General features: G+C 39.5%; 1 protein-coding gene across 1 annotated transcript in view; it reads right to left on the reverse strand.

Moving 5' to 3' along the window:
• CFAP299 (cilia and flagella associated protein 299) overlaps positions 1–15,324 on the reverse strand; it is a 450,588-nt gene extending 435,264 nt beyond the window's left edge. The window contains exon 1 of the mRNA XM_043973224.1: positions 15,211–15,324. Within this exon, the coding sequence (XP_043829159.1) occupies positions 15,211–15,324 (114 nt within the window). The remainder of the gene's footprint in view (positions 1–15,210) is intronic.
• Between the last annotated feature and the right edge of the window lie 443 nt (positions 15,325–15,767).

The following is a 15,767-nucleotide window of genomic DNA, read 5'->3' on the forward strand; positions in this document are numbered from 1 at the left end:
ATGGTATCTTGGGGTTTGGGGGCTAGATTTTTTTCTTCCCTATTTATTTATTCCATCATCTTTTTTCCCAATAAACTGGGACAATTAACTTTTCTGTCTCATGTAGTTTTCATTCATTTATAATTTCTTGAAATAGAGCTCTGAAAAACCAGCCTTTGATAAAGCCCATTGAGATTCAAATGGAACTAGTAGACAGCACCTGTAAACTCAAATCACTCTAGATTTCATTGATAGGCCAATGATAGCCCACATTCCAAGCCTCTCTAGCTCACTGGATTTTGATGTCTCAGAGTGAGTGTAAATAGCAATTGTTTATGTTCTGGTCATAAACTCTGAGGGTCTTCTCTTCCCAGATTGAGTCTTTTATGAAGGCAAACTAGACCATCTTTTGCCTCAATTCTTAACAAGCCTTTAATTATTGAATGGGGATTAACTCAGACAAACTGAGACCTGGGAAAGACCTTAGCTTAAAAAAACCAAGGTCTCCCACTGCATCCGGACCCATACATAACTAGTTGTCCTGACATATGTCTTACAACTGAACTCCATTGACTCTGGAGGAGAAAGTAAGGCTGATGGCTTTGTACAGTCCTGCTTCATTTAAATCCAGTTCACTCACAAGTCAAGACTCCTGATGTCATTGGTCCTCTTCAAGAATGAATGATGAGGAGGGGCAGCTAGGTGGCACAGTGGATAAAGCACCAGCCCTGGATTCAAGAGGACCTGAGTTCAAATCTAGCCTAAGACACTTACTAGCTGTGTGATCCTGGGCAAGTCACTTAACCCTCATTGCCCCACCCCCCTTCCCCAAATGATGATGAATAACAACAAAGCTTAAAACAAGAATTGGAATTGGAGTGAGGGTGACACAGTTTAAATCCTGCCTCTGACAATTACTAGTTGTATGACTCTGGGCAAATCTCTTAAATATTCTAATCCTTAGTTTTGTCATCTGGAAAATGAGAGAACTATACTTTAAGGTCCTTTCCAGCTCTAAATATATGACCCTAACTTAAAAGATAATATTCTCTGGAAATGGAAATACCCAGAAAATATAATCTTTCCACTATTATTAATAACCTCACAAGCTTAAAAATCAAAGAATTCTATGACTGGACAGCTGGGGTCCTGGTCTTAGTTCTAGTTATATAATGTTATCTTGACTAAACATTGCTTCCATGACCTCCTTTATAGATTTTTCTATATGTAACTTAATTGTAATTGTGAAGTTGAATTATTCTTTCTACTCTACTATTTCATTACAATATTTCATCAATAACCATTTGTGAGGACTGAAATGGAAGAACAGGAACAATTCCATTTTGGAGCCTTCTTGATAATTAGAACAGATATTGAAAGGAATGAAATAAAGTCTTCCACCAGAAAAAAATGCTGTCATCTCAGAAAACAAGACAGGGAGGGAGTCTGGGTAAGAAAGGAGGATTGCAGAAAGGGGACCTCAAGACTAAAAGACAGCCCTTCAGGTGCCTAAAAGTAGATATAGAAGAGAACCTCAAGGCTAGTAGTCCAGCTAGTCCAAGTGTGCCAAAGGTTAAAGCTAGTTTGTACTGTGCTTGCTTAATTAGCTTATGCATATTAATTGCCAACACCCCAAAGGCAGAGACTGCCACCATTGTCAAACATGTGATGTATGTAATGGAAGGGGAGACATTTTAAGGGGAAATATGTAGAGACGTTCCTGGAAGATTGTATACCTCTTAGTCCTCAACCAATGAGGTAAAGAGAGGAAGGACCTTTCCGAAAGGATTAGGGATTAAAAAGAGTATCTTGCAGTGGCAAAGCCCACCACTCTTCTATAGTCATGCTCATTCTTAAAAGAATGTAATAAAGCCTTCATATATTCACCAAAAGGGAAAGTCCAGGATTTTTTTATTTATTTATTTATTTTTTAGTGAGGCAATTGGGGTCAAGAGACTTGCTTAAGGTCACACAGCTAGTAAGTGTTAAGTGTCTGAGGCCGGATTTGAACTCAGGTACTCCTGACTCCAGGGCCAGTGCTCTATCCACTGCGCCACCTAGCTGCCCCAGGATTTTTTATTTCTGACAATATGACGCTTATGAAATCACAAAGACAATTATGAGTCAAAATGTTTTAGAAATGGGATATACAAATATCCCACTTTAAGAAAGTAAGCACAGATTCCACAAAATGTATGATATCACTTACATTTTTCCTCTATTGCTTAATCCATTCCCCCCTTTAAACCGTTGAAAATATAAATCGGTGCCTTGTAGAAATGGAGATCGTGGCAATTTGACTGCTACCTCTGTCTAAACAAGTAAAATCTTTTGGCTTATGTGACTGGGACTCAGCGTCTTGTTTTTGGTAGGAAAATTTTTTTTAAAAAAAAGAGCCTCTTTCCAGTGAATAGTCAACTTACTGGGGTTCCAATGCATATCTGGAACTTCTGTGATTCTATGGCTCAAGATTCACTTGAGAAAATAAAAATGAAGACTTGGCAGAGTGACCTTATTAACATGTTCAAAGTGGTGAACCCCCTGTGTAATCAACGGTCCGACCTCTCTAGGTCATGACAAATGTGCTCATCCATCTGGCAGCATCCAAGTTAACAGCCTTGATCCTAGCTCACATTTCTAGCTCTAAGAAGCAAACAACACCCAAGGCTGCCTCACGACACAAGGAGCAGTTCTTGCATTTGAAGAAAACCAAAACATGAGTGGTCCTAGATCAGTCTCATAAATGCTTGAAATCAAATGGAGGGCATTTTATGCCTCCACAACTTGGTTCCTAACTACCTTCCTATCTTTATTTCATACTTCCTTTCATGAACTCGCTATCCCAGAAAAACAGAAATTCTAGCCTTTGCTCAGACCTGACACTCCATTTCTCATCTGGAGGTATTTTCCTGGAATACAATTTCTCCTCATCTCTCAGAATCCTTGTCTTCCCTCAAGACTCAGAACTAATACCACCTTCTTTCTCTGGGCTCTGATTCAATCGGTTGCTCATTCTCTTTCCCGTCTTCATTTGCGTTGTATGCTGTTTATCGCATCTCCTCCATTTCCTCCAAAGAGCATATAAATTCCTTAAGATCTGGCACTGATTTATGTCCCTAGAGACTAGGAGAGTGCTTTGTCCATTTACTTTCCAGACTAAATCTGCGATTTCATTAGTAGTGGTGGTGTTCCTCCTTAGGAGACCCCTTCCACCAGTGCATGTTTGTAAACTGTTCTGCAACTTTTAATCCCCCAGACTTGTCTGAGGGCACTGAAGAGGTGGTATGACTTATCCAGGGCCACATACTCTGTATTGGCCAGAGGCAAGATGTGGACCCAGGTCTTCCCGACTACAAGATTGGCTCTCTGTTTATTATACTGTCCTGTCTCTTGCCTGGGGACATAACTATCTATTGAGGAGTGGTAGGAACCAGTCCAGTCGAGTTCCCTTCCACAAATCCCTTTAATTAGATTTGAAACATGCACCTGACCAAATCAAAATGGGGAAATCCAGGAAAGAGGTGCAACGAGTCATTTGTTGAGGCCCAGTTTGGAATAGGGAGACACAGAGAGAGGTCTGCAGACACTGGGGATGGAGCTGACGGGAAGTAGCTGCATATGCAGCATTCTGGTGCCCAGCGAGATGCTGGGCACCAGGGCAAGAGGAGGTCCCAAACCTGATGGGGACTAGTGTGAACCAGAAGCCTTGGCCCCTACTGCCTAGTTCTCTCTTTTTTTTTAGTGAGGCAATGGGAGTTTGCCCAGGGTCACACAGCCAGTAAGCGTTAAGTGTCTGAGGCCGGATTTGAACTCAGGTCCTCCTGACTCCAGGGCCAGTGCTCTATCCACTGCACCATCTAGCTGCCCCCCTACTGCCTAGTTCTCAATCACAGATATTGAGAGGACTGAGAAGGGGACCTGCATAGTAGTCTTCCTAAGTAGTGCAGAAGGAGCACACACCCCAGTCACCCTGGGCTGTGTACAGAAGAAAGGGGGAACTGCAAAAGCAGTAGTGTGACTCAGAACCCAGGGCCAGAGCAGGACCTCACTTCCTAGCCCAGCTTACAGGGGCACAAGGGAGGCAAGAATCCCAGGCCAAAGGGGAGCCTATAATTCAGCCACTGAATCAAAAGAACGTTCCAGTTGGCACACAGGGAAGGAGTCCAGTTGCAATCTACTGTTGCTTATACAGTTACTGTTGCTTTTTCCACATTATACTGTTGCTTATGCTGCTGAAATACAGGTAAGGAGGGGGCAGCTAGGTGGCACAGTGGATAAATCACCGGCCCTGGATTCAGGAGGACCTGAGTTCAAATCCAGCTCTAGACACTTGACACCAGCTATGTGACCTTGGGCAGTTAAGAGTTTCACTCTTGGGGCAGCTAGGTGGTGCAGTGGATAAAGCACTGGCCCTGGATTCAGGAGGACCTGAGTTCAAATCCGACCTCAGACACTTAACAACTTACTAGCTGTGTGACCCTGGGCAAGTCACTTAACCCCAATTGCCTTACCACCACCCCCAAAAAAAATACAGGTAAGGAACTTGGAAAGCTCTAATCAGGAGTCCAGCAATCAGACTTTGTTCTGGATCAGATCACTTTGGGAGCACTGAAAGCTTGCAAATCCTTTGCCTGTCCCTAAGATCCCAGAATAACATTATACTCAAAAACCCAAGAAAGCAACAATAGGACCAGCCCAGATTTTCTTTCCAGAGCCTAGCCTTAACACCAAGTCTGAAGTCAGGAAATAGATTGGAATATAAACAAACAAACAACAAAAAAAGAACCTCACCATAAAAAGCTTTTATGGTTGCAAGGACACTCAATACCCAAACAGGGAGAAGAATAACTCCAAACCATTTACAAGCAATGACTCAGAGAAAAACACAAGAAAAACACAAACTTAACTAGAATCCCTGGAAGAGATGAATTGAGAGTAAAAAAAAGTGAAAAATGTTTTTATAAGTAAAATGAGAGTACTTGAGGGAAAAATAGTTGGAAAAAAATTGAGAGCTATGGAATAAAAAATTGTAAAGGGAATTAACAGCTTGGCACAAGAGCTAAAAAGCCTTGCCCAAAGAACAAACTCCCTGAAAATGAGAACAGACTAAATAGAAGCCAGTAATTGCATGAGACAAGAAATATTAAAACAAAGTCAAAAGGCTGAAATAATACAAGAAAATGTAAAGTATCTCATAGTAAAAACAACTGACCTGGAAAACAAATCGAGAAGAAAAAAAAAAAGAATCTTTGGACTATTAAAATATATGCCTTAGCTATGATCTCCAATTGTATGTGTCTTTCTCCTTATTAGTTGAAACTGCTTGTTCAATTTTTTTGTACCTCTGTGAGGAATAAGCAGAATTACTAACAACTGGAAAGAAGAGAGATCAGGGCTCTTATGAATTCCAGCTTCAAGAGAGAACTTTTCTAAATTCTCTGCAGATCAATGAAGGGAGAAAAAAAACTCTGGGAAGAAGTGGTATGAAAAGAAGCTGGCAATCTCTATCATATCCCCATCTCAACCTTACCACACTAGAGACTTTGGGAAATTTCCCCTTGGTTGAAATCTCTCTCTCTCTCTCTCTCTCTCTCTCTCTCTCTCTCTCTCTCGCTCTCGCTCTCGCTCTCGCTCTCACTCTCGCTCTCGCTCTCACTCTCTCACTCTCTCTTGCTCTCTCGCTCTCACTCTCACTCTCTCATGCTCTCACTCTCTTGCTCTCTCTCGCTCTCTCTTTCGCTCTCTCTCGCTCTCTCTCACTCTTTCACGCTCTGGCTCTCTCATGCTCTCACTCTCTTGCTCTCTCGCTCTAAGTTATCTTACTCCTAATAAGAGAGCCCCTTCATTCTTTATTATTGAGTAAATAAGTATACATTTTCTTATGTACACTTTCTCTGATTTTTGTTTTTCTACCAACTTGGATAAATGAATTTTTTTTTTTGCTGTCTTCTATGTGTATTCTTTATGGAACTTCCAAGTGTTAGGAAGTCAGGCCTTGGTTCTATAGTTTGGGGCCCTTCTTTCCAATTAAAGACCAGCAATCAGGAGTGTAGTTTGAACATAAAAAGTACTTCCCCTAGACTAACAATATGTAAGGAAGCAAACAGTTATAAGTCTATCACAGTGCACTCCACATTTTGAGAAGAGCAGGGTACCTAGCCTCTGGCCCCCACCTCCTGTTTCCCCTCCTGGAAGTAATCAAAGTCTCCCTTGGGAAAAGATGGAGGGGGTGGGGGAATAAATCATCTATTCTTGCCTCTCTGGGAGCCACATCTAGATGAACCCATATGGACACACAAAAATTTCACGGCAAAACAACAATCTCATATCACTCCTATCAACACTAATGGCCAAAAAAAGGAGCTAGCACAACATATTTCAAAAAATGGGTTTTTTTTAAAGAAATATTAAAACTCCCCAGATATCTTAGAACCAGAAGGCAAGGTGGAAATTTAAAAAGGATCCACAGGGACAGCTAGGTGGCACAGTAGATAAAGCACCAGCCCTGAATTCAGGAGGACCTGAGTTCAAATCCCACCTTAAACACTTGACACTTACTAGCTGTGTGACTCTGGGAAATTCACTTATCCCTCATTGCCCCATGGGGGGGGGGGAGGATCCACAAATCACCTCCTAAAAGAAATCTAAATATGAAAACTCTCAGAAACATCATTGCTATAATCCAAAGCTTCCAAGTCAGAGAACTCACTACAAACAGAAAGAAAAAAATAATAATAAAGGACTGAGCAGCCACTGTATTAACCATGATATAGACATCACTGCTATAAAAGTATTGTTCTTCAGGTTTCATAACCAGCAACTAAAAAGCAAGAACTTTAAAACTACATTAGTAGCTTATGCTTTAAAATGCTATTATTAAGTAGTTGGGGGGGGATAATTTGGTAGATTGGAACACTTTATTTAAAATTAGAATTCTATTATCTATAGGAACTCACAGGGACTATGAGGGAGCCAGCATGAGTACAGGTAGACCCTCCCCACCTCAATTTCTAGCATCACTCTGTGATTCAATCAGAATTCCACCCAAAATGTCAGTGGGGCGCTGTGTATTCACTCCAAGGGCACACTGGAAATCATTCTGCAAAGGATTTTGCTGATGCCACCAATATAACGTAACCAGCACTATAACATCTGGTGCTGTTCAGGAGGCATTGAGAGGGTGTGTGTGTGTGTGTGTGTGTGTGTAATCTAGCCACCTAAATTTAGCTTATCTTATTAGATGGGAAGATTAATGTTTCCAATCTTAACTATTTCATTATTCCTAAGGGTTACCTAATATCAAAATAGCTGCACAGAAACCTTTCCTTTGAAATGGGGCCACAAAAACAAACAAACAAAACAAAACAGAAAAACCTTTGTTTGGTTTTTTTAATTTTTTTTAAATGACATGATGTTTGCCTTTATTTACTTATTTGTTGTTTGCACAGGGCAATGAGAGTTAAGTGACTTGCCCAGGGTCACACAGCTAGTACATGTCAAGTGTCTGAGGTCAGATTTGAACTCAGGTCTTCCTTTTTTTTTTTTTTTTTTGCAGGGCAATGAGGTTTAAGTGACTTGCCCAGGGTCACACAGCTAGTTAAGTGTCAAATGTCTGAGGCTGCATTTGAACTCAGGGAGTCCTAAATCCAGGGCGGGTGCTTTATCCACTGCACCACCTAGGTGCCCCAAACTCAGGTCTTCCTGAATCCAGGGCTGGTGCTTCATCCACTGCAGCGCCACCTAGCTGCGCCCCCAAACAACTTTGGAAGCGATTGTCACTTTGATCCTTTAGCCCAAGTCCTGGGTCATCTATTATTTCAAAGCTAGCCAGGCATCTCCACAGCTTATTTGATTTTTTGACTTATTAAATGGATTTAAGAAGTATCTTAAATGTTTTAAAACTTGATGTATTCAATATGCATGGAGATAATTTTCTTCATTTCTTTAAAAAATTTGGAAAGTTCTTCATAGATGGGTGTGTTCATTTGATTTTATCATTTGTCTCTGAAAACAACAGGTTATTGTTATCCTTTTCACTTGAACACAAATTTTTTCTCTAGTGCAATGTTGACAAATTCTACTATAATGAGTTCAAAGGCAGAGAGAAATCTATCTATCAGTATTAGTACAGGGTAAGCCAAAAGTCATAATTTTTTTTCTTTTTCTCTCTCTTTTTTTTTTTTTTGCAGGGCAATGATGGTTAATTGACTTTCCTAGGATCACACAGCTAGTAAAGTGTCAAGTGTCTGAGGCTGGATTTGAACTCAGGTCTTCCTGAATTCAGGGCTGGTGTTTTATCCACTGTACCACCTAGTTGCCCTCAAAAGTCATAATATTTTAATAACTTAAAAAAATTATTTTTTCTTTATTTTTCACACATAATATAAATTCATTTCCTATATAAACTGAGTATGATGCTATGGTATTGTAACTTAAAAACAAAAAATAAAGGAGTTATTAAATACTGAAACCCCTTCATGACTCTTGGTCCAACCTGTACAAATTATTCTTTGAGCACAGTAAAGAAGTATCTTACAGGTGAGCTAAGATTATGGGGTAAAAGAGGTAAAAGGCCAGAACTATAACTCTGGTGGAATGACTGTTTTTCCCCCTCATGCTGTCAATATCCAGAATAGGGCATATTTTCTCCCCATAGCAGTTCTCCAATGAATTGCGCCTACTCCCTTATCCAAGCCCCAAATGTCACTCTTAAGGTCTTGTTGCCATGGCATTTCTCTCTTGCCAAGAATGCAACTGACCATAATTGAGCAATACCAGCTGAAGGGAGATTCTGAGGGCAGTATAAGATTGATCTGAATTACTGAAAGGTCAAAATTTGGAAAGGCAGAAAATGAAAATAGAGTACGGGTGTTGGCCTGGGTGAACACAAATAGGTGAAGCAATAGGAGGCTGCAGTAAGGGCCAAGAATACACTAAGTTTAGGAGGAGTGAGGGTTGGGGAGGGAGGAAATGGTGGTAGGTTGTGGTGGGATAGAGGGAATTCAGAGATTTTAGTCAGTGAAATAGCAATTAATGGGTAATTATAAGATGAAGACCTTCACAATAGGTCCCTTGGTTGTTTCTCCTAGGATTGGTTCCGCATTTTCACTAGTATTGGTGAGTAAATCACAACACTCCTTGATCCCCATTGCCTCTTCTAGTCTCTCCCTTGATGAGTATTGCTTATCAATTCCTCCTCTTTTGAGGTTTACTCTATCCAAATTTATCACCCAATTCATTACTGGTCAAACTTAGGACATTCTGCTTCTTTTCTTGATAAATTCATTGCCTGGTTCACAATTTCATTCTCCAGAAAAATTCCTGATCTCATACTAAGTGACCTTAACATTCATGCTATTGGTTTCTCAAATACCCCAAATTCCCATTTTCTTAATCAATCTGATACCAGTGACTTGTTCCTTGATTACCTCAGCTACACAGAGGGATGGCCACCAATCTGCTATTTTGTAAGGTATATTCTAGTTCAACTATAGTTTAGAGAGGGGCAGTTAGGTGGCTCAGTGGATAGAGCACTGACCCTGAAGTTGGGAGGACCTGAATTGAAATCTCACCTCAGAACTTACTAGCTGTGTGACATTTAGCAAGTCACTTAACCCCAATTGCCTTAAACATCTGGAGCCATCTCCAGTCATATCCTGATATATATCTTGCCATTGGACCCAGATGGCTCTAGAGGAGAGAGTGATGTCGGTGATCTTGCAAAGCCCTCCCTCACTGCAAGTTATGACATCACCCCAATGTCAAGGTCCTCTTCGGGAATGGACAAACAACAACAGTGTAGACAAGATTTTCTTTGAGGACTTAAATGAACTGATGCAGAGTGAAATGAGCAGAAGCAAGAGAACATTGTACACAATAACAGCAATATTGTACAATTGTACAATCAACAACCATGAAAGGCTTAGCTATTTTCAGCAATACAATGATCTAAGACAATCCCAAAGATCTCTATGAAACATGCTATCAACCTCCAGAGAAGAAACTGACATTGTCTGAATACAGACTGAAGTACCGTATTTTTACTTTCCTTTTTTATTCTTTTTTAAAAAAATCGTCTTCTTGTACAAAATGACTAATATGGAAATGTTTTATAAGCTTGCACATGTTTAACCTATAGCAGATCGCTTACCATCTCAGGGAAGAAGGAGGAACTAAATGAGGAACTCAAAACTTCTTTTCAAAAAAGTTTAAATTGCTTTAATATGCAATTGGGAAAAATTAAAAAATGTCTTTGAAGTCCTTCACAGCTTGGATATTCTGGGATTAATGCCTGCTGAAAAAAAAATACTAGCTTGTGAATCTGTAGGAATGGAAAAGAAATGAAACAATCTATTTCCAAATGTAGACCCCAAGTCATTGGTTTGGGGAAGGGCATAATTTTCATAGATTGTTCTCTAGGGAAAATCACTTTTCATATTTTATTATGGCCACAGGAACACTTATTTTAACTAAAAGGAATAAATTACAAGTGCTGTACTACTTTCAGATTTTTAGGAGGGAAAAGAACTTACTTTTTCCCTTAAAATTATAATTTGCCTTAGTCTTAGTTTTCTGAGGCTCAAGAAATTAAATGACCTACTATCACACATAGAACCATCATTTTAACGAGAGTTTCCAGCCAAGACATGTTTTTCCTGTCTGGGTTCCACTCATGACTTTCCAAAATTTCCCTACCACAATATAACAGCCTTCTGACCATAGAATTTCACTCCAGGGTAAAGCCTTTCCCTGACTGGTTGGTTCCTCCCTGAATAGTCATTTTAAGGAAAGGTCCCAAGTCATCCATGTCTTTTCCTCCCTGGGCTCCTCTTCTGCCTGCAGACTTTGTTCTCTATCATGATCCTGCTTTGGCTCTTCCTCCCCATTCCCCTCTGGCTGTTCAGCTTCCTTTCATGTGCGGTCTTTCCCTATTAGACTATAAGCTCTTTGTGGTCAGGGACCATCTTCTTTTTGTTTGTGTTTGATTTATCAGCCCTTAGCTCAGTTCCTCAATGATTAATAAATGCTTGGGGGTGGGGGTAGCTAGGTAGATAAAGCACTGGCCCTGGAATCAGGAGGACCTGAGTTCAAATCTGGCCTCAGACACTTGACAATTACTAGCTGTGTGACCCTGGGCAAGTCACTTAACCCTCATTGCCCCACACACTCCCCCCAAAAAATAAATAAAATAAATTCTTGTCAACTTGCTGACTTGACCCAGCTATTAAATGCCAGAGGCAGAATCTGGACCCAGCTTTTCCCGATTCCAAGTACATCTATCTATCAACTGAACCTACCTCTAAATACTTTAAAAATTACATTTTCAAAATCTAAAGACTATTATAACTAGGAACAATTAATGATTTTCAAAAATGTGTCTTCAGAAAAAAGGAATCAGTTGTATCTTTACCCTTAATTGGGGAATACATTTGTCTTCTAGAACTAGTTAGTGAAGTTTGGTCCCCAGAGACTGGTATCACTTTAATATATGTCCCCACCCAATTTCATAATAAAAGACACCATGTACAAAACAATTGCTGCTAAAATGAAAATGGAAAAATTATCTGGGGGAAAAAATCTCTGCAGCAAATTCCAAAATAAATAAGGAACTGATTTAAATTTGTTAAGAATATGAGTCATTCCCCAACTGATAAATGGTCAAAGGGCATGAGCAGGCAATTCTCAAAGGGAAAAAGTCAAACTATCAACAAGCATATGAAAAAAAAAATGCTGCAAATCACTAATAATTAGAAAAACTACAAAATAATGTACTTCTAAGGTTCTACCTCAGACTCAACAGATTAACAAAGATAACAAAAAGAAAAATTACATATATTGGAGAGGTTACAGGAAAACAAACATTAATTCACTGTGAATTGTGTAATGGAACTCTGAATTGCTACATGTTGGAGACAAGTTGGGAAAATATGCCCACAAAGTCACTAAAGTTTGATCTGGTGACACCTTTACTAGGCCTATATCCTAAAAGCATCAAAGAAAGAGGAAAGGAACCAAAGTACAAAAATATTTATAGTAGCTCTTTTTGTTGTGGCAAAGGACTAGAAATGAAAGAGGATGTCTATCAATTGCAGAACAGCTAGATAAGTTATGTTACTAATGTAATGAAATTATGTATTAATGTAATGAAATATTACTATTCTATAATGATGGAAGGGATACATTCAGAGAAACCTAGGGAAACTTGTATGACCTGATGCAGAATAAAATGAACAGAACTAGAAGAATAATTGATACAACACCATTTGACATTGTAAAGTTAGTACCTTTGAAAGCCTAAGAACTCTAGTCAATTCAAGGTCTAATCACAGTTCCAGAGGACTGATGATGAACTATGCTATTCTTCTCTTGACAGAAAAGTAAGGGACTCAATATACAAAATGAAACATATTTTTGAATAATATGAACAATATGGGAAATTGTTTTGCTTGACTATATGTGTGTGAGTATATGTGTTTATATATGTTATATATAGCATATATGTGTGTGTATAGATAGATTGATTTGTAACATAGGTCTTTTTATTTGCTTTTAAATTGTTAAATTGAAGTGTAAGATGGAGAAAATAATGAAAAATAAATTCAACAAAATATTGAAAATCCCACTTTACTATAATCAACTTTGAGCCCTTCAATCTTTAAGATGCTATGATTTAGGATAATTTTTTAGTTTTGTAATGAGGTCATAAAGATAAATTTCGCCAATATTAAAAGAATTTTTTAAAGTTTCTCCTTAAGTTTTTTCCTCCACATTCTTCCATTTTTATAAAGCTAAATATGATTGAGTTAGAGGTAACCAGCATGGTGTGATGGATATAGTTAGACTCTGAGGCATGAAAACGTGAGTCATACAAGTCACTTAACCTCTTGGTGCCCTCAGACTGCTTTTTATGATTATAAATTGCAGAACTTTTATTATTATTATTAGATTTGGTTAAAAAAAGAAGAAGAACAACTTGATCACTAAGAGGCCCTATGTCTATAAAGTCACAGGGCTAGCATGTTCTTTTTTTTTTTTTTTTTTTTTTTTTTTAGTGAGGCAATTGGGGTTAAGTGACTTGCCTAGGGTCACACAGCTAGTAAGTGTTAAGTGTCTGAGGCCGGATTTGAACTCAGGTACTCCTGACTCCAGGGCCAGTGCTCTATCCACTGTGCCATCTAGCTGCCCCTTTTTTTTTTTTTTTGCATGTTCTTAATTCAAGTAAACACAAAATTATTAAGCAAAGGGACTGGGTTTTTTTTCTTTTAGGTACGGTTTGCCACATTATATTAGAATATTGTATTGCATCATATCAATCATGTTATATTTTCATTATGTTGTGTTTTATAAATAATATATGTTGTGTATTCCATATTATCTATAATACATTGATATAAATACAAATTATATTAAAGATATTATATTAAATATAGTATAAACCTATTTTCATAAATGTTTTCTACCTCAGGCTTTAGTATAAAAATAGTAATTGCTCCAATGATTTTTGAAGTCTGTACCTGAGTTTTTTTTCCTCTATGAAAAGGGTTCTTAAATTTTGTTGTGTCACAGACCTCTTTGACTCTCTGGAGAAGCCCATATACTCTGCAGAATGGTGTTTTTAAATGAATAAAATACATAGCATTGCAAAGGAAATACATTATATTTAAACACAGTTATCCAAATAATTTTTAAAGTATCAGGTTCATAGACCCAACAATGAGAACTCAGATGTTAATAATACAAAACTCAACTTTCTTAAACCCAGCTCTTCCCAAAGTATTGTCTGGGAATACCTAAGGGTACCTGAAACCCTTTTTAGGAGTGCACTAGGCCAAAATGGTTTTCATAATATTACTAAGGTTGTTTTTTGTTTGTTTAGAATATAGTAAATAATGCTAGCTATTACCACATAAACAAAAGCTCTTGGGTAGGGGAAGCCTCAATAATTATAGAGTGTGAAGGGGTCTTGAGACCAAAAAGTCAGAATGCTATGTTAGCCAGCATGGTCAAAATGGAGAGGGAAAGAATGAAGCTATTTTTCACCCCTTGCAAAGCAAAATACTTTAAAGTGAAATTTGGGGGTCATAACTATTTTCATTGAAATCTTCTATCAACATTATTAACATTCATCAGTTTCCTACTTTAAAATCTGGAGTTAGCCTGTTTTGTTTGCTGCATCTGTTATATTAATTACAAAGATGAAGATCCCTAGACTTATGTAGCAAAGGGGAAGAGAGAGATTCAAGTTCTGACATTCAATTTAACCCCAAATTCGTTCGTCTAGGGGTTGCCTCCTCCCCAAAATAATCATTTGGGATGGAGTCATTTGTAAGCAGTGAGACTAACTCTGCTTTCTGCACTAGACGGAAAGGTAGCATAACCACAGTAAGATTCTAATGAAGGTAATATTCACCGGAAGTAAAAACTGGAAGAAAATTCTAAGATCTTTATTTTCCAAATTAGGAAACCGAGCATCGGGGAGGTGAAGACCCTTAACCAGTCACACTGACCTAGCATGCGGACCCAGATTTTCAGTGTTCCTTGCAATATGCTCTTTCCTCACCCCACTCAGACCCTTGTAAAATATAAGCTCTAAGAAGGAAAGAACTTTTTTTTTAATTGTCTTTGCACCCCTTAGAACCTATTCTATAGCTTGTACTACATAGTAGGTTCTTTTAAAAACTGTCTAGATCGATCCCTATGGGAATGGGCACGAACTCTGGCGTCAGGGGAGCAAGCTCAGACCCTGCCTCTTAAATTCACGCCACTGTCCTCTCTGGGTGTCCATTTTCTCACGTTAAATGTACTAGATGTCTTTTGGGGCTCCTCCCCTCTCCAAATCTATTTATAGTTCTATTATTTGCCTCTACACGGGACAAGCCCCACGGATTACTGAAGGTGACTTGCCATTTGCTGGGCTGGAAAAAGAAAGGGAGTCAAGATCCCAGGGGAAACGGGTGGGGGGAGGGAACACTACCAGCCTACCCCTGCCCCTAATTCACCGCCCCGTGTGGCAAGCAGTTCGCAGCCACCCCGGCTGCAACCTCTTTTAGAGATGCATCCGTCCTTGCGCGGGCTAGCTGCGTGGGTGCGCGCGTGGCTGTGCTGCTCTGCACGGGGGTGAAACGGGCTGGATCAAACTTTCCCCGGGATGTTTACGGAGCCCGGCCGACTTCTCCTGTGGGTGGTCCGACTGGCAGGCTGAGGGAGGGGGGGCGCGGGCACCTCACTTACCTCCAGGTAATAGAGGTCCAGTGTGGTAATCTGTGAGTCCAGAAAATCTTCGTAAGTGTTAAACTGGGTAACTACATTGTCCACCGCCGACACCCCTTCTTCGTTCTCCATCATGGTTACTAAGGGCGCGGCGTCCCTAGCAACCCAAAGCTAGTTCCGGCCAGGAGCTGAAAGCGCTCCCCTCTGACTCACCTGGGGGAAGATGGTCCTTATCTTTTCACCCTTAGGCCACGTCCGTCCCTAAGTACTTACTCACTGCTTCTCCGGGTCCCTAAGCCTATCTAACGTGTTTTTGTTTTTCCTTTCTACTTTTTCTTAAGAGTTCTAGAATGAACTGCACTATCCTACATTCCGACCCATTCTTACTTCACGTTCCACGAAGCTCCAAGTCTAGATATTCTGTTGTCCTAAGTTCATGAATGAGCGGAAGTCATCTCAGACATAGCAGAAATGGAGAACAGAGTGAGAGATACAAGCAAAGCTAAAATGAAGGGACGTTTTCAGAATTGAAGGGGAAATGTTCCATAATAAAGTAAAAATACAGATACAACACCCCC

The sequence above is a fragment of the Dromiciops gliroides genome, chromosome 6, assembly GCF_019393635.1.
Source record: "Dromiciops gliroides isolate mDroGli1 chromosome 6, mDroGli1.pri, whole genome shotgun sequence".
Taxonomy (NCBI): Eukaryota; Metazoa; Chordata; class Mammalia; order Microbiotheria; family Microbiotheriidae; genus Dromiciops; species Dromiciops gliroides.